Below are 23,291 nucleotides of genomic sequence, written 5' to 3'. Positions count from 1 at the left end.
ATATATGTGCGAGTATTATATTTTGTATATAATTCTGTATACAAAAATGTTTTTTTTTTTAAACCATAGCAACAAATTGATAAAACTAAATCCGATAAAATTCTATACACAGTTAATCTATCACTGGTAAAACTGTTGCCTACAATTTTAGATTGATCGTCTGAAAGCTTTTAAAATGACAACCATTTTATTAAATGCTCTTTGATCGATTTTTAATGTTTAAAATCGATCCCCCATAGATATATTTTCTACAAACCTTTTCTAAATCATGAAGATATATTATTTATATAATAAAACACAAATTAATATAACATATTCAAAATGGCCCTTATGTTTTTATTATTAATATTTTATCATTGTAAAACGAAAATTATAACAGTTGAATTAACACGTAATTGTTAGAAAATGTGTATAACCATTATGCAGAATTAGTAATATTGCGAGAAGATAATACAGTTTACAAATGAAAATAAGAAAGTACAAGGAGTTTATAATCTTTCTTAGGATGCATATAGAAAAAGATTGCATTTATTGCACAAAAAAAAAATGATGTTTCTTCATTAAGAAACAAACGAATTGGTTTCCGCTAATGAAAACTAGCTACATTTTTTCATCAATTTCCCAATCAGTCTGTCATTTATTATCCAGGAAATAGTATCGATTTAATCAATGAAGAGTCTAGAATTTTCTCAACGATGTGCTATCGTTAATCAAATAGTATTTTCTTTTTTTATTCTTCTTTTGTGTTGCTTTTAAAAAAAAGGAAATTAAAATAAAAAAAGAATTAGTAAGAAGTAGAAGCTCATCTGTTAAAGATAAGAAAAAAGTTATATCTACTTCTTGCTTATTTTTTAATTCTTATAACAGAAAAAACGACGAAAACAGTGATTGAAATAATCGAGATGTTGCAATTTTCGAAACATATATACACACTGTAAACGTAGTGCATAATTGAAAAGAACTTTTTACTCGACCTAATTTTATAATATAATTTATTATTAAGTTGTAATTCTATAATTGTATATATTTAAATGGTAAAATTAAAGAAACAGTGAAGAAAAGGGAGAGAAAGACGATTAAAAATATTAATCAACAGCGTTAGAAACCAATTTCTCTATCTGTTCGTTCTCTCCCAAGACGAATCTAAAATAAGGAAACTCAACTACTGCTGATTGCGAGTATTTCTCTCTCTCTCGAACTCGAACTCGTCAAGAACCTCTTGCCATTTCTACTAATTTTAGTTTGTAAAGGATACATATCCTTAAGACCGATACTGCATTGTTATCTGTACATACTTGCATATAGTTTGAATATATGCTAGTGGTATATTCATCCAATACTATTGGGACAATACATGTTCGAAGAAGTAACATTCAAAGTAAAGTTCCTTCGTTTATACTAACAAGCGGATTTCAAATATCGCGTCTTCCTTAGATTATATAGATGAAAGATATTTTAAAGGATTTTGCGATAAGCTTGCTTCCTTGCTTGCTTGCTTGCTTGCTTTCAAACTTACATATCTAAAATTGAGACGTTATTAACCATAAAATAATTAAAAAAAAAAAAACAATAGTACGTTCAAAGGATCGAAATGAAATCGCTTGATTGAAATAAAAATATGAAATAGTAAAAGGTTAAGCATACTCTCGTTATAATGAAATAGCTTACGGTAATCAGTTGAGTTGCATAGCTTCAGAAAAAAAAAAAAGTTAAGAATATTCGTTGAGAAAAATATACTAGTTATGATTGGTTAACGAAGCGATAAGGTAAAGCCAGAAGGGGGAAGCATAAAACTTAGTTACTGAGAAAAAAACGGAGAAAGGAAAAATAAAAAGGGAGAAAAGGAAAAAGGAAGGAGAGAGAGAGAGAGAGAGAGAGAGAGAGAGAGAGAGAGGGAAAGGGAAAGAACGATTTAGGGCATATAACCTTAGTGCGAGATAAAGATGGCATAACAAAAAGTTCATCGGATCGTTAAATTAGCGCAAATTGAATCGAGAAGAGTGCTTCGCATAAAATACGACTATTAAGTCGACGAAACCAGGACTCGAGGTAACATCGAGATACGGTAGTTTCGTTATCCCCATCCTTTTTATCCTACCTTTTTTCTTTCTTTCTTTCTCTTTCTTTCTACTAGCAGCAAGTAGAGAGAAAGAGAAAGTTAGTTATTGCAAACTGCACTATTTTTACATAAAATAACATTCATTTTCATTAGAATAACTTTACAACGTTATAGACAAATTTTACATTTTCCTTATTATTATTTTAAAATTTATTTTATTATTAACTAATGTACAATTTATTATTATTATTATTACTACTAAACATAGTATTTTGACGAAATTTGTTATTTCTTAATATTTCATTTTAAACTTTAATTTAAAAATCATGAGAAAAATATTAGCATATACGTATCGATTTATTGAACTAGACGATAGATCGGTATAAATTCGACAACAAAAGTAAAGAAAATAATAAAAAAAGAAAAAGAAAGAAAGAATGAGAGAAGTTGAAATAGTCCATCGGCACTCGATCGGTAAACCATGATTGGTCGCGTTGGGAATCCTAGAACAATCTATTGTCCCGAATAGAGAAAGCCTTTGTTCCCGTTCAGGGACTTTGGACTAGTCAGAATTTATGTTCGAAAAGAGATAACGATATTTATAGCGTGTTGATAACGTATGTCGCCTACGTTGCGATTTTAGTTCGTGCTACCGTGCATAAACTCATTCGTTAATAGTCGCTTCACTTGTGAGCTCACCTTTAAAACCCTGGAAACGTTCATTTGCGCCTAATTTTCCGATAGATGCGTATACGTGTATATATTTGCGCTATTGTATATGTCCTGTATGTTTGTATATGGTAATGAGCAATGTTCCTATCGCAAATATCAGCCTTATCAGAACGAATAGATTAAAGGACGAAACATTCTTGATCCTGTGAATGAACAAGCACAAAATATAATATTTTTTTTCCCCGAAGAATTATCGAAGAAGATTTGTAAACGTTCGTAAAGCTTTGATTAAACAACCTCATGAATATAATCGGTCTCTCTAAATCTTGTAATAATTAATATATCGAAAATAATGACCACAATCATAATTCATTAATGAAGAGAATTCATCTATCAGAATAATAATAATAATAATAACGAGTAAAAATAAGAGAGAGTATTATTGAGATTAGAAAATACAATGAAGTGTTGATTGCTTTTATTGGTGTCACAACAATCATTATTCGTTATTATCAAAAATTTGCATATGAACGTTTGTTGAACCATAAACACAGGCATCATTTCATACATCATCAACATTAATGATTACGAGTAATAAATATCTTTTATCAATAAGAAACTATTCGGAGTTCTCGAAATTATAATATTCTCTTTAATAACCGTATTTTTACGAATATATTGAGTATAATAATAAAACGTCGAAAAAATGTATTACCGACCGATTATTATATCAATTGTAATTATCAATGGAGCATAGAATATTGCATTATTACAGGCATTAATACATAGTATATATATATATATATATGTAGATAAATAATTACTGATAAATTCATTTAATTAGTCGGATTGTCGAGATCAAAAGGAATTTTCTCTGGTTCTGTCTAAAATAGGTCACATGGGAGACACGTAGAACGTAATTTGTTGGATAGATTTAACGAGCCAACGGGAACAGGCATATCATCGTCATGACACACGAATATAATAAACATAAAAAGGATTTCTATGATATTAGAATCGGGTTAATGTAATTTATAAAAAAAAAAAAAAAAAGAAAAAGAAAGAAAGAAAGCCATAATATGTATGATCATTTTAAAGTCGTGGACGTTCGTTAGTACTAACGAAAACTCACTGTAAATTTTCCGATTCGGTATTATCCAGGTCGTTATCAGTTTAATGCTCGCTTGGAGAGTCGAAAAGTTTGGCGGACAGATATCATCAGGAAGGTGACGAATTCATGAATATAAAGCAGCTTGGCCATTCAATTTTATGACTACCGTCTTTGCTTAAAACATAATACATATACTCCGTCACAGTATTTATTGTGTAAGAACACACTAATACAGAAAAAAGTTAATGTTTTTATTACGTATTTTCCTTAAAACATACACAGCAAATATATATACATAAATAAACAAACTATCTGTCTAATAATAATTTTCGAGTAGAAATGAATTATTCAAATGATCTCAAAGTTAATCGAAAAAAAAAATAAAAAAAAACCCCTTTTTTCATGTTCAAACTTAGACTGGATAATTTTTGTCGAATAAAAAAAATGTGAAAACAAATGTAAAATAAAAGAAGAAAAAAAAAAAGAGAAAGAGAGAATTTGATATTTTCTATGAAAAGCTCGCACAGACCGTTACGAGTTTTCCACGCGGTATTACCACCCCCGTTGGGAATCAGATGCATTCAACGATAACAAGTTCCTCGTTGGTAGGAAACTTTTCAGAACTATTAGGTCGACGCGCTTGCTGCTCAAACGGATGTCATGCTTGCCCGGAACAGATTCTAGTCTCCTACATTATAAATAGCTACGAATGAAAGAAACAGAAAGCTAAAGTACTTGACTACCAATTTTTGAATTAATTGATATGCGTCGAATTTCTATTCAAATTCTACGGCATTGCTATTGTTCGTCGTTAATTAAAAAAAAAAAAGAAAAAAAAACATATAGAACAAACGGTGTGAAAAAGGAGAGAAATGAAATAAGATTCGATGAGTCTCATTGCTATTCTGAATTCGTATATTACTTGAATTTTTCTACAAATATAATTTCACACCAGTCTTTTTTTCTTTTTTCTTTTTTCTTCTTTCTAATTGTTACATGTGTAGATAATACATTTATGTTGGATATATATATATATATATATATATATACATATGTTGTATGTATCTGCTTATGTATATATTTGTGTGCTTAGTCACCACGTGTGTCGAAAATAAAATGACATTAGTAACTATGTACCCCTCCTTCTCTTATGTTCTCTTTCTCTCAGGTAATTTTAATTTGTAACTCTGAAGAAGGAATACCTTATTAAAGGTACCTACCAGCAAGCTCTATGCTAATGCGTCATTAGCAAGTTACGCTTCAGCACGAAGCAAAGAAAAGGGATGGGTTAAAACGAAGATGAAGGAGAGAAAAAAAAAGAAACGACAAGGTCTTTTTGGTACTTGATCGATGCTAGTACCTCCCTCCCTCCCTCCCACCTTTCCACCCACCCTCCTAGTTTCTAACTACTACGACCTTTTAAATTATTCTCGACAATTATTAACCGTCGAAACGTTTTCTTCGACCCAGTTGGAAAATGTGTTTACCAGTAAACGTTGCACTCTAAGTAAACACAAAAACACATATATACGTATACATATACTATAGTAAACGACATACTTTTCCAGGACATTTGGCAATGCACCACAAAGCTTTTCATTTAGTAACTATCATACTAATGGATGCTAATGGAAAATGAAAACAAAGTACGCGGTATGATATGAATATTTCTCTTGGACACTAAGAAACAACGAAATTCAAGAAGATATAATAACAAGCAGGTGTATATATATATATATATATATATAGATCAAGATCTTTCTGTCTTTACTACCTAATGTGTAAATACATTATACATATATATATATATACATATATATATATATATTTATATGCACATATTAATATACACTCAAATATTCATATATATGTATAATGTGACTAGAAGTGCAATAAAGAAAAGTAATGTTCATGATCGCTATAACTACATAACCACCTTAATGAAAGGACCGTCTACAAGCAGAAGCCGCATAATACACTATTTGCTTTCTTGCTAAGGGCTCCGAGTGCTGTTAAAATTCTATTTCCCTTTTAATATATCCGGTACTATAATAATAATAATAATAATAAGAATAATAACTATTGTATTTTATATGTATCATACAATAACGATGCATCAGGGAACAATGTCAGAAAATGAATAATTGGAATAAAGAAGAAAAAAAGAAAAAAAAAAAAAGAAAAACAGCAAAGTCGACAGAATACGTCACACGATTTTCATTTTCCTATGAATATTGCCTGGTACGTTGTATAATTGGATTTTAAAGCGTTCCCGTTTGAATCTTATTTCCTCGTGTACCCCCATTAATTTCTTTTGTTACGCGGGTATTATTAAAAGTGTGGAAATTAATGAGGACGAATTATTTGTTTTATTACGATCGAATAAGGAACGGACAAAATTGGCAATAAAATGATGGCTCTTGTTATCTATTATTTTCTCTCTCAGATATATTATATAATTTTATATGATTCGTTCTTAAATGAAAGATTAATGTTAAGATTCTCAGTGTATATTATTTATAGGTCTGCAGAAATTTGTTAAAAATTATAAAGTAAAAATAATCTAAGAAAAAAACGAAATAGTGTATATAAGCTTACATAAACGCGATAAGTGTATAAAACGATAGTGGTGATAAAAATAATTAAGACTTATATTGATCGTATCATTTTTTGTGTTAGTTTTTTCAACGAGATCACGAGTAACATTCTCGAGTCAGTGTTCAACTATAAACGTTATACTCGTTTATTACGAAATATATATATATTTTTTGTTTTTATATGCATACATATGTAATTCAGACGGTAGGTTCGTAGGATGGGTGTATAAATACGAATAGCTACGTACAAAATCCCACGTTCTATCCCTCTTCTCGAGTCTTTGAAATATTCAGGATACGTGTTGTGCATCGCGTCGTTTACATCGAAACAAAATCAGAGAGACATGCGTGTCACGTCGTACCCGTTCTCAATGTGTCAACGAGCACAATTTATTGCGTTTCCAAACGGAACTCCAGTTAAAGATGGTGCTACGGATAAATAATATGAATAGAAATTGACTCTCGATATGGGAGACATAAAGAAAGGTAAGAAGGAAGAAAGGAAGGAAGGAAGGAAGAAGACAAAGAAAAAGTGTACGATAATAAAATTACATTGAAAACTAAGATTTTCTTCAAATTTGATTGTTTGTCACAGAATAATAACGATTCAACCAATTCCAAGTACTACCCTTACGATGAGATAATCGTTATTCATTCTACGTAATCACCGATAGTAATTGCCAAAGATAATTCAATATAATTCGTAAAATAAATCATTCATGAGAGAGAGAGTATAAGTTGCATGATTTATATCAGTGATATCAGCTTAATCGTTAGCGATTTATGTTACAGATAGGAAAATATCACAGCGAACTAACGAATATGAAAATGATCGATACACATACGTAATAACAAACTGTATCTAATTATTTATTGTCACATTGAACGTCTGACGTTTCCTCATTTCATATTAAATTCATATTTATTTGATCATAATAACGACTTGTTGCGTTTTAAGTATTAAACGAAAATAATCTCTTTTCATGCGTGCAATAATCAAATATTTTCATATTAAATAAAGACAAAGTTTTAAGAAGAAAAAATGCAAAACAAAACATTAGAAAGTTGTTTAATTCATTAACCAGACCCGTAAGCTTTTATTCGTTCGTAACTAATTTTCACACAGACATTCCGAACTCTTGTCGGATCGTTGAATAACGAGGTTAATTAATAATAATTAAGATAAAGAAGATTTTTCTAACGTTAACTGAAAGAAACTGAATTATTCTTGATTATCTTTAGTAGTTTATATGGAAAATTTTGAAGAAAATATACAAAGGGTAAAATCGAGTAACATAAAATATTTATTATAATGATATAACGCGATGAAATATTTTTTTGAAATTTTATATTTTATTTAAGAATTTGTTATATATATTAATTTATGATCCACGTACGACTCTATGTAAAATTTAATCATTACAATTTCAAATCTAACTTTGTAGATATCAAATAAATTTCCTTAAAATTAAACTTAGTAATACTAAATGGATCAACATTTGTATGGTTATTGAATAATAAATAATAAAGTAATGTATTTTTATCTATTTTTATTTTTAATAGAAATAATTGATTTGACAAATGAACGCGAATCATGGTATATGAGTAAAAACAATGACATTATACTGTCTATACACATAGAAAACAATCAAGAACTTTTTGAGTAAGGAAAAAAAAAGTAAGATAGATAAAGAAAGAAAAAAGAAAAATCCACTGATGATTGCATGGATAAAAAGAAAATAAAAAAACTGAAGATCATCGTTACTTCCTAGGTAAAAAGAAATTACACGAGAAAGGAAATTCGACTTCCCAAATGAAGATTGCATGAAAGGGACATTAACGAGAAGCTTTCTAAGCCACAGTTAGTACAAAGTCAAAGGTAAAAGCTCGAAAGCTTGGGACGAGCTCGCCCCGAATAAATTTCCGTAATTTCCTTCCGTGGTTGAAATAAATAGAGAAGAACATAAATTTATATTACGAAAAAGATGGGAATAATAAAGATGTTGATAGACAAATGGAAACATTTTATCCAAGAGAACAAACTTTACAATTAAGTAACTGTACAATATATTAAAAGTATAAAAAAATATAATAAGTCCCTGTGGTCAATAATAAAACACCGATGCCGCGATATTCTATTGTTTAATTTGTTACCATTAATTAAGATAACAATACTGTGTGTAAAAAGTTTCATATCACGTCGCGATTACACAATTAATTAAAAATTATTTTTAATTAAACATGAACTCTGACAAATTTAACATTCACAACTTTTCTTGCGAGAAAAAAAAATGAATTTAAGAAATAAAAAATAATTTGTGCGAAGTTTATGGGGAGAAAATGAACATGTTTAAATTGGTTGAAAAAGTTTAAAGGTGGTAATTTTAATTACCACGATAATAAATCTTGTTCAGAACGGACTTCTGACGATTGTTGACAAAGAATTACAGACTCTTGAATTTAATATGAAAACTGTTCAATAGTATAAAGAACAATTGTATCGTTTGAATAATGCATTAAACAAATAAACGATCTGCTTGTTCCACGAAACGATAAAAAACTATTATCTTCCATGAGGATACAAAACCGCATGTTGCAATTAAAAAAAAAAACTTCTTAATCTATAATGGAAAACCCTACCACACTCAGCTTACTCTCCAAACAGCAAACAATTAAATTTTCATCTATTCCGATCAATGTAACATGATCTCTTTCGGATTACAAAAAATCTTTTTTCAAAGAATAGAAAGAGGTGAGAACGAATATACAATAATTATTCGCGTTTATTTTATTTTCATTTTACAAGTAATCTGATCGTTTAAATCAATAAAAAAAACTCTATCTCGTGATTAGATAAATTTCGTTTGAAAGATCTTAACATATTTTCTGTTTCCGTATTTATAATAGTTACACTGTGTAGGAAATTATTGAAAACAAATCGAAAAATATTTAGTTTATAGTTGGTATATATTAAATTTCTATTTCATAATAACTAGTTTAATCTATAAAATAAAATTCTTATTATATCCTTTTTAAAAAAAAATGTATAATTATCTCGTGAAAAATGTAATTATTTATTTCACGAATATAACTGATTTATACTATTTATCGTCAACATTTTATATATAATATATAGGATGTGTCAACTAACGTCAACTTTTAATAAATAAACTAATAATTAAATAAACTGTTCTCGGAAGAAATAAAATAATTATCGATTAATTAACATTGCTCTTATTTTATCCATTTATTATGAATCACGTTCGATTGGATTTAGTTAACTATTATTTCTCTCTCTCTCTCTCTCTCTCTCTCTCTCTCTTTGCTACACGTATTGACAAGCGACCATAGAATATCGATTTATTAACAAATGTGATTAACCTAATATTTATTAAAGCGAAACATATTATAATTTAAAATAAAATATTACATATTTTTTAAATTAAAACTCGATATATATAAATGAGATATCTTTTATAAAATTAAAAAAATTACTCTTCAATCAAAACTTTGCAAAAATTTTTAATTGACACACTAGGCCAATCATTTAAAATAAAACTTCATAAGAAAATCATTCGTGGGTTCTGTATTAAAATATACCTAATGAAAGTCAAATTACAATCTTAATTGGATACGAGTTTATTTTGACTATTTTTTACGTAACGAGATGTGTATATAAATAATAACTAAATTCTTATAAGTTTTTAACGAAAATTACAAACACAATGAATTCTTGACATTTAGAGATTGTTATTGCGAGAAAAAATTAATAAAAATTAAATATTTTTATTAAGAAGTATGATAAGTAAGCCTTTCGTATTTATAAATCTAAAAAGGGAACATTTTTGTTAACAGTTAACACAAAAATATAAATACCAAATGTTTCTAATATTTTTAAATCCTTAAAACTTTTATGAAAGCCAAAATAAAAACTGAGTTTCCATTAAAGAAAAGTAAATAGACTTGGAGAAAAAATGTCCAAAAAAAAAATATAACTACTCTATAGTACGAAACAAACATATAGTCTATTTTCAACCAAAAGTTACTAACTAACATTCATGTTAGTCAATAGTGTGTTATTATTTATCAAATTATTTTATATAGGAAAAATCAGCTTTGAAAAAAGTATACTTTTTGTCAATTTTTTTACACACTGCTCTATTGATACTTTTTATAGATTAATAGCAAGTAAATTCAACAAAAAGTAATTTTTTCATCAAAAAAGATGAAAATATCGAACACATAGACAATATTTAAAAATAATTAAAAATATTCTTATGTTCAGTATTAAATGGTTCATCCTGTAGATATATGTAATAGTCAAATAGAAAGAGAATAGTGAAGGAGAAAAAAAAAAAATGAAGAAACAAAACGAATTCTCTTCATAACTCTCGATAAAGATAGAAAACTCAGTTACATCCCTCAGGATAATAAGCAGATCTCTGGTGAATGGTGATGCGTTCTCCTGGAAATACCGTTGGACTGCTAAGTTCTATTTGCTCTCTTTCTTTTCCTTTTTCTCTTTCTGTACCGCGATTCCCAAGTCTCCGAGGGAACGAATTCCCAAGAGAAAAACGACTCGAAATAGTAAAAGAATAAGAAAGAAAAGAACGAGTAAAAATCTTAGAGAACTGAGGCATCATGAAAAAAAGAATAAAGGGGGACAAAAATAAAGAAAAAAAAATTAAAAAAAAAAATAATCGTTATACTATTAAATTATTATCGGTTTTTTTATATATATTTTTAATCAAAGTACATATTTTAAAATGAAACAAAAAACACGTTAGGTTTTTTTTCAATCAACGTATTAACTTTAACGATAATTACTCAAAATAAAAAAAAAAGAGTCTATGAATAATATGAAAAAAAAAGAAAAAGAAAAAAAGTACACGGAAATAATAATGTTCCATGTATAAGAGAGCTAAATAACTATGAGGTTTGAAAAGTTCGAGTCGGTGCATAAGTTGAATCGTAGCCTAGGATCTATGCCGAAGCGGAAGGAGATAATAAGCGAAGGAGGTAAGATCCACAGAGACGATCTTCGAAATCTCAAAGGAACTCGATCTCGAAAGGCTTTCGAGACGACGTTGAATATCTTGCGAGTATCATAGAAAGAACTGGAATGAGAATGGGATGAGAATGAAACGAGAATAGTATTCTTTATGGGAGAGAGAAAAAGAATTTGAAAAAAAAAAAAAATTATATAAAAATGTGAAAAACATAGAATAAAAGAGAGAAAGAATTTGAAAAAAAATATAAAAATGTGAAAAACATAGAGTAAAAAAGAGAGAGAGAGAGATAGATAGAACAATCTATGAAAAATTAATAATATAGACGAATATAATTTAAACAATCTTTTTTATTTATTTTTCCGCAATTTTGATACGTTTTGATACGAGTACTATATACGTAAATATTATTTCTAGTAAAGGTGAGAGAGAGGGAAGGCGAGAGAAATGATGAGAAAAAAACAGGACGGAAAAAAGGAATAAAGAAATGCAATTAAATTCTCTTAATGAAACCTTTAGAATCTTGATGAGTTTAAATACTTTTTATCCAAATTTCTGATATTTTTGCTTGCCCTTCGTTAATAATTATTACACACAAAAGATGATAATATCAGTATATAATTTAAAACATTATTTTTTTCTTATCAAACCTCCATAAATTTGATACGTTTTGATACGAATATTATATATAAATATTGTTGCTAGATAAAATGAGAAAAAGAGATGAAAGGTGAAGAAAAAAGAACAAAAAAAAAAGGGAATAAAGAAATGCAATTAAATTCATTTAATGAAACCTTTAGAATCGTTATACGTTTAAGTACTTTTTATAAAAATTTCTGATATTTGCTCTTGCCTTTCGTTTATAAATTACAATAAAACATAAATAAAGGTAATTTTGGGGAAAGTATAAAAACATATTAATCCTTTCGCTCTAATTACCAACATTGTTGCACCAACTAAAGTTGTTCTACTCCAACTGTCAGTACTACTGTCGTAACGTTGTTTCTCTTCAACCATATAAAATTCGAAGTTTAAATAATATACCTTTACTTTAATAAATTATTTGTTATTTGTTTTATTCACATTATTTCTTACACACCCGCATTGTTATTATTTTGTAATTGAAATATTTACTAATATCTGTTAATTTTATTCTATATTTTCAGTTTATGAAAATCCGTTGAAACGCGTTCAGTGATCAGTCGATAATATTTTCAAAATCGATTAGAATATACGAGCTTCTAAGAGAAATGAAGTGGAAATTTGTTTTTTCTCTCATTATTTATCGATTAATATTATCTTGAATCTATTATTGCATTAAAATAATGTCAAAACAAAATTCTGTACAAATATGAAAATTATGAAATTTTATTTATGAAATGTGTGGGATCAAACACCTTCATACCAAATATAATAGGAGAGAGGGAGGGGGTGGAGTTGATAGAGGAAGAAGGAAAGGAAGAAACTTTCGTGAGGAAGTTGACCGAGGATAGCTTAATGGATAGAACAGTTGTCCGGAAAACGAAAGTTCGAATCCGGGTCCAGTAAGTCCAGCGGCTTAATTTTTTTTCACGGATCCTATAGAGATAATGATGATAGAAAAATAATACATAGTTCACATCAATTATATGCTTGTTCGATAATAACTTTTGTCTGAATAAGAAATGATTTTTGAACACAATTGTTATACTTTGTTTCAAAATATTATAACTTATTAATTATATATGATTAAATTTTATAAATTTCTTATAGAACAAAAACCTATTTCAAGATTAACAAACCTTTAAATTGATATACATTTTATTATTAAAGAAATATAATTTTAAATTTAAAAAATAAATCTCGCTTAAGATTATTTGTACCAACGAAGGATATAATAAAAATATAATTATTATTTTTGGAATTTCTTTTAAGAAATTGGACACGTCTTTTGTAAGACTAATATTTTAATCAAATTTATAAAAATATACTTTACTTAGAATAAAATGCAACACAATGTCTGTCAATTGAAAAACTTAACAATCCTAAAATATATTTCCAAATATAATAATTATTAAATATAATATTAAAAAAATAAAATATTGTGTTTGTGTTTTAAATTGACTGTGGGTGTACAAATACAATACTTCTATGACTGATTGTAAACAGATGAAATATCTTGAATGATATTTTATTGAAAAAAAATTTAAATAAATAAATCGATTTAATTGAAATAAAATATATTTAAATAAAAATGAAATATCTTAACATTCTTAATATATAAATTTGCGTTAAAGGAATATACAACTTACCCGAGAAAGGGCCACGGCTGGGAAGCTGTCCCATGCAAGCTGAGCTTCCTCCCCAGTATTTCCATGACGTTGACCCGAAAGTATTCTCGCAGCTGTGAGAGTGCTCATGCCCATGCCGTCGCCAACAAAAAGAACGACCCCACGTGCTACGGCACTCGGTGGTGTGTTTCCACCCCCTGTTCCTGGTCCTGCCCCGTTTGAGTTCGTAGCAGCACGGATTCGTGCCTCGATCGCTCTCCTAGCTCCTTCATACCAGACTTCCCTCTCTGTTGAACAGACAGAAACCCCTTTCATCTTTCCCATCTTCTCGGTTGGATCCCTTAGAGCAAAAATACTTCATCGACTTTATGGATTACCTCGAATTTTTCGACCTTTTTCTTTTTTCTTTTCTTTTCTTTTTTTTTTCTTATCCAAACGAGGTACGATTAGATTTGGTTTTATCGGATAAAAAAAATGATCTTTTTATTGTAATTATGGTTATTAACGTTTAAGTTTAATCAAAGATCAAAATAAACGTTCCAAATTCATGATGAATAAATATTTCAATGTCATTTTAATATTTTTAAAGATAAAGATATATTATCTTTTGTTTGTATATTCATGGTAAAATAATATAAGAATAGTTTTTCTTCGAAGATGTTTTTTGAGATAGAAAATTTTAACTTTAATCGTATAATATTAAAACTGACACGAAAATTAATTTAATGAATAATTGGGAACGATAAATGATTATGAATATTTTTATTATTTTTATAATTACATATACCTATATTTCTTTGATTTCGTTATCAAAATTTGGGAAAGTGACTGATTTGTTTTATTAAATTGATAAACAAATTATTCAAGTATTATATTATTTTATATTTCAGTCTATTTTTCTAGAAACATTTTTTCTAGTCATGATATGCCATCATAAAGGGTGAAAATGGCATTACTCTGACTTTCGTTTTTATTATTATTTGTATTTTTCAATATTGTCGAATATTAAGGTCCGTAACCCTTTTGCATTCGCAAACAGAATAATCTGCACATGATATCACTGATCAACAATCGCGGAATATTCCGCAAACCACAATGTTCGCTTATCACCAACTGCGGAATAGTATGCTCTTGAAAATTTGCACTTTTTACTAAATTGAACACAATAAGCGGGAATATTCTGAGAAGTAATGAGAAATAAATAACAAATTATACGTTTTTAATTATTCATACCTTTCTTGATGTTGTTTTTTTTAATTTCATTCAATTAGTATACGTTTATTTTTATTATATTTTATTATACATTATTTCTTAACATTATTTCTAAAAATAAATAAAACTAATGATGTGCGGTAATGTGCAGAAATATATGTCGACTGACAATAAACTCCGATTATTAAAATTAGTTGCGTATTTAGAACTATAATACAAAAGTATTAAATTAATCATGGAAAGAAGTAAATTTACACAATATTATTGTATGAATTTAAATTATGGTGTAAAGTAGCAGAAATGCTCGAAATATAAAGCATTATTTTGACTAAAAGAAAACGCGTGTACTATAGCAAACATACAATTAAATATTAATTTAAAAATATTCGCAATAAAAATGAATGCCATTACATATGAGGAGATTCGACGACGTTTTTATGTACACAAAACTCATGTAAAAATAACTTAATGTATATGATCCAAATATTACTCGACATTTAAACTTTTAATTCTTTAGATTTCACAATTATATTTTTGCATGAACATTTTGTTTTGTTTTTATTTTAAAAAAAATATTAAATTAAATGAATATTAAAGTTTGTTTTCTTATGAAAATAATAATAATTAAGACACTGTTATTAGAACTAGTTGGAATCTCGATAGGCATTAAGATGTCTCTATTAAAGCTTTTAATTCTAGACACCATATTACGGATTCGGGAAGTTTACAAGGTAACCGAGAATTTGAAATGATTCGGATTGCTCTGGCTATTTTGCTTAACGTTCAATTCTAACATTGCCGGAAGCACGTAGAGTACAACTAGACGACTGTTTCCTCTTAACTATACTGGTTAAAAGCTTCGCTATTACACTTTACCTAGTACACTGTACTCACCCTAGTAGCCGCTAATGGACAAGTTTAAGTACCACACACTACCTATAACTTTCCATTGATTCTAAGTTATCAAATAAATTCTATTTCTAATGTCGATAGCTAGTCTAATGTAGCTAAGTATGTAAAAGAGAGATACCAAGTGTGTACCGATTATCTAAATCGTTTTTCAATTATTGCAGAAAACAATGGAAACATCAAATTTATATAATATTATTGATTAAAGATTATGTCAGAATTTTATCAGTCAGCTGTGATTGGCGAGTATTGCGAACAAATGGCAATTTTTACTCTAATTGATATTTATAAGTTATTATTTTAATGTGATAAATAAAATATATTCGTAAATTTCAAGATGTTTAAAATATTTCCAAGTCAAGACAAAATTATAAACGAAAAAAGAAATGTATAAATAATTATTATAAAAATACCGTATTATCTCTCTAAATGGGAACGCGAAGTAAAACAAACTCAACTAACTAGACTTAACGCTACACGTTTAATCAGAAAACATTTTCCAGATTATACAAAGTGATTCTGAGAATTAGGACAGGCTAATGCTCTATTTTAAGTACACAGTTTTTTTTAAGTAAGTTTATTTTATTAAAAAGAGGGCAATTTGAAGAAAAATACTTTTATTTCTCGATAAAAACAAATGATAAATACTAAATGTAAAATATTATTCTACTTATAAGTTTTTGTGGACAAATAAATGCTACCTTGATTACTTTAATCTTGTTTTTCTAAATTTACTTAATTATTTCAAACTTCTTTTTTTTTTGTGAAAAAAGTTAAATATTTATGTAATAATAAATATCACAAGAATCGTAATATCCTAAATGTATACTTTCACTGCTCTTCTCAAATGTCTAATCTGACTGCGTACAAGATATGAATGATATTACAAGAATGAAATATTAAATGAACTGAAGACGAGTAGCAATTCTAATAATAAATTTAAAAAAAAAAAAAATTAAAATAAAATCACATATACCTTTTATATTGGAAGAAAAGAATAAAATACCCTAAAGGAGACTCTTTGTTTAAATAACAAATAACATTTCGATCGGTTAAAAAAAAGGAAACGAAGAAGACACACATAAACACGACAAATAGTTGGAACTTCAAGTTGATCGTGAGCAAACAACGTTTGGTGAAGTTAAAAAGATTTCGACGTTTGCGTAAGAACGGGGAGAAGAAAAAAAGAAAGAAAGAAAGAAAAAAAGAAAAGGCAAACATGTTTGCTTTAGTCCTCGAAGAATGTCAAAAAATAACGAATCATCAATCTATGATGATGATGATGATAATGACGGTTCTTTTTTAACAAAACTAAAAGAACATTTAACTTTGAATTATAATTTATATATTTTATTATTTATAATAATAATAATAATAATAAAAATATCAATAATATCGGTATATTTACGCTAAATGAAATCGAATATTATCATACCAGCGAATAAATCTAAAAGCGTTGCATAATTATCGGCAGGTTCGTTTATTTGAAAATTCTCATCCGTATATTAATAACAATTATTAATATAACAGTTAAAGCAGGTTTATATACGCAAAATCATTTTGTTAGTAAGTAAATAACAGTAAATAATTGCTTTTTATAATAATCATATCTCTTCGAATTCATTAATGATAGTGGACTAATTGGAAGATATCATTCCTATTTGAATTTTTAAATGAGATAAAACGGAAATAATATTCTTAGAGAAACGCGATAATGAAGGTTCAGAATTCTTCTCGATCGAACGAATAAAATCTCTTTTTAAGGCTACTATATGGAAAATAATATTCTAGACGATTCAAGAATCGCATCGTCGCAATTGTAATTCATGCAAAATTCAAACCTTCTTCCTCTAGATTCCTTTCTCGTTTCTGAGGATTCGTACGAGGATTCGCGATTCAACCGATTTCTTTTTGCTTTTTTTTCTGTTTACTTGCTACTCCTGGTAGTAGCTTAAAAAGTAGCACGATTTTTCAGAAGAAAAAAAGAAACTAACAGGGTTTTATTCTAGAACAACTTCACTAACTTCAAACATCGATCGTTCCAATCTCCGATCCTAACGAACTTTTCCAAATAAAAACTATGGTAGCTTGTTAAAGACCCGTAAAAGACGGGGTCAAACAAAATTTTTCTATTTTATTTAATCTTATTAACTTCTTTTTTTTTGTGAAATTTTTCGAAGAAAGAACAATGACTCTCATGCGAGCTAAATTTTTTTCTCTTTTGCGGTTAATAGCGTTAAATACGCCGGGTTAATGAACGTGAGATATTAATAACTTACAATCAGCTTATTTCTTATAAGAGCAGTTTCAGATGAAAGGAGATGTAAAAAGAATGAACCGTTGAAAGACACCCGAGGGAAAGTTAAGCTTTGAATAACTCTAGAAAGTACAATACTTATCCTACCTATTCGAAGAAAGAAAGAAAGAAAGGAAGAAAGAAGAAAGAGAAAAATATATAACTTTTCCGCGAGAGATCAGATAAAAAGATATTAATAAAGAAATCTCTACTGGCGGGTCTTTCAATTTCGAATCTGTGCCGAATTTGACTAACATTTAAAAAAAAGAAAAAATGTCATTTGTCATAAGACGCGATACGAAAGAAACTTATGGAAGAAAGAAAAAAAAAAAAGAAAAATAAAAAGAAAAAAAGAATCGTTCATATCACATAAAATCCGAACGTTAAGTCCTGCGAATTTCAACAGCTATCGTGTAACACTCACATTAATTTCATCTTATCGAAAGAATTCATGGGTTTTAAAAAAAATATTCGAAAGATCTAATCCCACGAGATATTCTCACGTTGAACATTCATCTGAGGCGTTTGCTCGACAGATTAAGGTTGGCCGAATCCGCTTTACCGTCTGATCACCTAGACGTTACGATGTAACTCGCTCGATCCGACTTATTGCGCTTTGTAACCAGTTCCTACAACTGAGCGAAAACAACTTGTGACAAGTGAGCTTATGTTAGTTTATGATGAAAGCCATACTATGCTAAACAAGAAAGCGTTGGTGCAAACATTATGCAAGAACTCGTGTTTATCCGCACGTGCAACCTCTTCCTTTAATCGGTCAAATGCTGCTTGCCTCTGTTTTCCTGCATATCGTTATCACTTTTTACCCATCCTACTGTTCAAATCATTTTTCTTTCTATTATATATCATTTTTTTATTTGTTTGTATATTCTTATCTCCGCATTACATGAAACCAGTATAGTTTTCATTTACGATTATAACGACCAATATAATAGTGTAGAATTTATTTAAATTATTTAGGAGCTATTAAATACGTTCCTTCTTTCGTATATAGTTGAGAAAAGTTTTAGTAAGAAATAGAATAAAATCGTGAATTTTGATTAACGAAATATTTCATAAAACTTTCATGTAACTTGTTCAACATACATAATCGACGCCAAGCGTCATAATGGTTCCCACATGGTAATATGTAACTCGTGTCAAGTTCGCTTTAACTTAATTCATACATGATACGGTCTTTGTTCCCTGCAGAATTGAAAGTACCGCTTTATTCACGAGTCATCTGGTACGGTTAAACGAAGGCTACTTACTTTCGAAATAAAGCTTGTTTATCGGAAGTACCGAACCCCACCCTTTCTACCTTTACTCGAACGAATCCATTCGGGATTTCGATTTAAGATCTCGCTAACGGAAGTCTCGCGAACGTGTTCAATTTTGGACCGTTATTCTCCAAGCGTTTTCGAAATCCTAGAAACTGCTTCTGGCGATCCCAAGGGGAATCGACTAAGTCGCATGTACGTCCATCCTCTCTATCGCGCAGGAAAAGAATATTTCGTTTAAAAAGATGAACTTCAATCTGTCGACGAATAAACTATATTACTTGTGAAAAAACTGATACCAAAAAAATAACCTCCCAAACGATCATCCATCCATTTTTTCTGAGCTACGAAAGTAATCTAGTTGATCGCGTAAAAATAAAGAATTTCGACAAAAAAATATTCAAACGATTCTTCATCATAGTTCACATTATTGTATAATTAACTTGACTCCTTATAAAAGTTAACCATTTCGAAAAAGATTCTTCGCATTCGAGATATGATTAACGTTAAAACGTAAACGTACGCGTCGAATCTGAACAAATTGAATTTTCCAAATTTGGCCAGATTCGGAATGAAGTTTTCGGTTAGCGAGCAGAACGATACCCAGAGATAAAAGAAAGGAATGGGAAGGGAGGGGGGTTGTGGAAAAAGCGTTCCGCCTTTACTGCCAGAGATTTTACGTTTCCCCGTGGTCGCCGTTGGACAATTGGAATTTACAATGCAAAATAACCGCGACTCATCGAGTTTAAAACGCGGCAACGCCCCGAACCGCACTCTTTTACCGTCCTATTACCATTTTCCACTTAAGCGAACGTCCATAGGCGCGTACTTCGTAGTATCTGACCAGGGTGAGATAGCTATATTCGCACTGCTATTCAAGATATCGTCGGTTTATATTCGAAATATTCGACCGAACACGAAACGGATTTAACAAACGTATGTATAGACATGTGTATCTATGTATATATGCATGTATATACACATAGTAGTTACATCCCTCGAAATCGTAAATAATTCTTTCGTTTTGATATACAATATGTTACCCGACAAATATGTTATCAACATACGTATACACGCAAATAAATGCGTCACCGCACACACATAGAGACTAAAGAATATATATATATATACTGATATCTGTTCGTTTATACAGAGAAAGGAAAAACCGATATATTCTAATTGCAATTCAACGTGCACGGATTAACGTGTCACTCATATTCGTTTTGCTACGAAGAATCCCGATCGGATATGTAAAATAATGAAACTCACGAAAATGATATCCCTTTGTATATCGTTAAAACACGTGTATATGTATACATACCAATTACTAACACGTGTGAATAAGTGTAATATATACCATATATCGCTTGGAGAAATTACACGAGAACGAACCATACCCGTTCCTCATAAATCCGCAAAATTATGCCCTGGCTAAATCGGAAGTTATGTTACATTAAACGCGCATAGTCGTAGAAACGAAAAAGACTAACGTAACGTTCCTCGAAAATTTATTGCAACGGATGCACTTCGACGATTCGTCATTGATACACGTATACATGAATATACAAATGCATACGTTGAAACGTAGCTGTAGATATTCTTTTTTTCCTTTAAAAGAAAATAAAATAGAAAAAGGTAGCTTGGAAAAAGCGTATTGCTTGTAACAATATATAATTTATGTTTCCATAATCTCTTCATATGAATTTAATCCTACGTTACGGCATAAACATGCATTATGAAATGGATATCTTCTTACTCGGATAATTTTTTATGCGAGCCTTTTAAATTCTTTCAGCTACAAAGTGAGATAGATAGAGAGAGAGAGAGAGAGAGAGAGAAAGAGAGAGAGAAATCAGAAGAGTTTGCTTAATAAAGAGAAGCAAATTGTTAAAATTTATAAGATTTTATTAATTTTTCTGATTACTTATCCACTCGATAATCTGGTGAATACTTTTAAGCGGGCAGGATTGCATCATGGTTCAATGAAATAAGAAAAAATTCGACCAATCAACAAACGTAACGGTACACGTTTAATCGGGAAACATTTTTCCAGATTATTTATCGAGTAAATCTTCAAAAAGTGATCTTTAACTAAGATTTTTACATTACTACAAAAATAATATTTCAAAAGAATCAAGATATTGGTGTTCGATTGTTCGATGTATCATTGTGTATTGAACCTTGCTTTACCCAATATCATTCAACAACAGCAGATTAAATTCATATACAGGGTTAGTCAGGAAACGTGGCGTTTCAAAATAATCAGTAAAATATATTGTACATTGTATGAAAATATTTTTCCTGCATAGTTAAACTACATTAGGAAACGAATGTAATGGTAAAGAAAACCTTTTTTGAAGATCATTTTTTAATGAGATATCAAGGATCATCAATTTTCTTTTTTTTTTTTTAAATATCATGTCAAATAAATGCAAATTATTTAACACGAAATGAAAATTGAAAATTTAAATCCTAAATAATATATAAATAGAAGTTATATATAAGCTTAAAATATGATATATAAATGAAAGGTAAAAGTAGTATTCCGTCAAATAAGAAATCCCAGGATATTTATGATCCCAAAAGGGATATAAGCGTCGGCTGAAAAAGAGAACGAGAAATAAAAGGCTCGAGATACGATAAGGAATTTTTGATTTAAGTGGACAACGGTCGTTCCAACATGCCGATAATAATATACGATTGGTGAAGAACGAGAAAAGGTCTAACGGGCCTCTCTACGCGATTCTTCGCAAAAACCGAATTTTACAACATTTGATAAGTCATAGAATAAAATAAGACGTGTTCGAGAAGGAAACTGGTCTATAAACTAGAAACGTGACCGAGTAAGAAAACACGAAGAAATAATCCGTTGTTCCTTATTGTTGTTGGTGCTGCCATTACTGGCTGGACTCACATTGTGTAACAAGAGAAGCGAAACGTGCGTGAGAAATACGTCAGGGATTGTTATAAAGCCGTTACAAACATTGAATCACAATGCCTTTCAGGATCTAGTTTTAGAATAGTACAAAATGCTTAAAGAGAGAAAGAGAGAGAGAGAGAGAGAGAAATATAGACAAACAGAACAGGAGTGTAAAGAGAGCTTTTCTCTAAAGGAAAGCCTTAAATGCCGGCTGAGATAAATAGAATTTATATCTTTCGGAAGACAGGACGATTTACGCTACATTATTCTCAAGAGAAGAGAGAGAGAGGGAGAGAGAGAGAGAACGAGAGATGGTCGATGAAAGTCCATTTAACGACAAGTCCTGATAACCGATAAGACGAAAGTATTACGGAGAAAAAGTATTTAAAAAGTTAAAAGGGTAAAGGTTTCTCACTATAAAATCACTGGTTTTAGTATATGTATTATCTAGTGGAAGTATACAATTCTGTTTCATATACATTTCATATCTTACCTGGTCGGTATGGTTGTGATTCATGTAATAGCTAGTTTTTTTAAACTGAATTAACGGATTTCATAAAATAAGGGTAACATCTTATACTTTTTAAACGATTGAACATATCATGTGAGACCAATTATCTTATCAATTATGTACAATTTTACTTCCTTAATAACAAAATGCTCTTTTTGCAATAAATTTACAATTTAAATAATTTAAAAATATGTTACTGTATATAAGAATATTGAAAAATAATACGTTTGAAATAAATATTTATTGATTTAAATTGACAATCGGAATACTATTCTTTCTGGGAATTACTATATATTAGAAATATTAGTATAAAGTGCATCATTAAGTATTTGATTGATCGAACATGCATGAAATAATAACTAACGAACAATTTCCAAAAAAAAAAAAGAAGAAATAGATATTTATGCATTATGAATATTTTTCACAAAATATTCTATACGAGAACACA

At 29.2% G+C, this 23,291-nt stretch overlaps 1 protein-coding gene across 2 annotated transcripts in view; it reads right to left on the bottom strand.

Moving 5' to 3' along the window:
* LOC106784537 (alkaline phosphatase-like) overlaps positions 1-23,291 on the bottom strand; it is a 123,117-nt gene that overhangs the window by 88,365 nt on the left and 11,461 nt on the right. Inside the window, exon 2 of one of the 2 annotated variants that reach the window (XM_014744209.1) lies at positions 13,740-14,005. The exons of the other annotated variant lie outside the window; for it this stretch is intronic. Within the exon in view, the coding sequence (XP_014599695.1) occupies positions 13,740-14,005 (266 nt within the window). The remainder of the gene's footprint in view (positions 1-13,739; positions 14,006-23,291) is intronic. 2 annotated transcript variants of the gene reach the window in all.

This window comes from Polistes canadensis, unplaced genomic scaffold, assembly GCF_001313835.1.
Source record: "Polistes canadensis isolate GaletaPanama2010 unplaced genomic scaffold, ASM131383v1 scaffold_37, whole genome shotgun sequence".
Classification (NCBI taxonomy): Eukaryota; Metazoa; Arthropoda; class Insecta; order Hymenoptera; family Vespidae; genus Polistes; species Polistes canadensis.
This window is presented reverse-complemented; position numbering and strand designations above follow the sequence as displayed.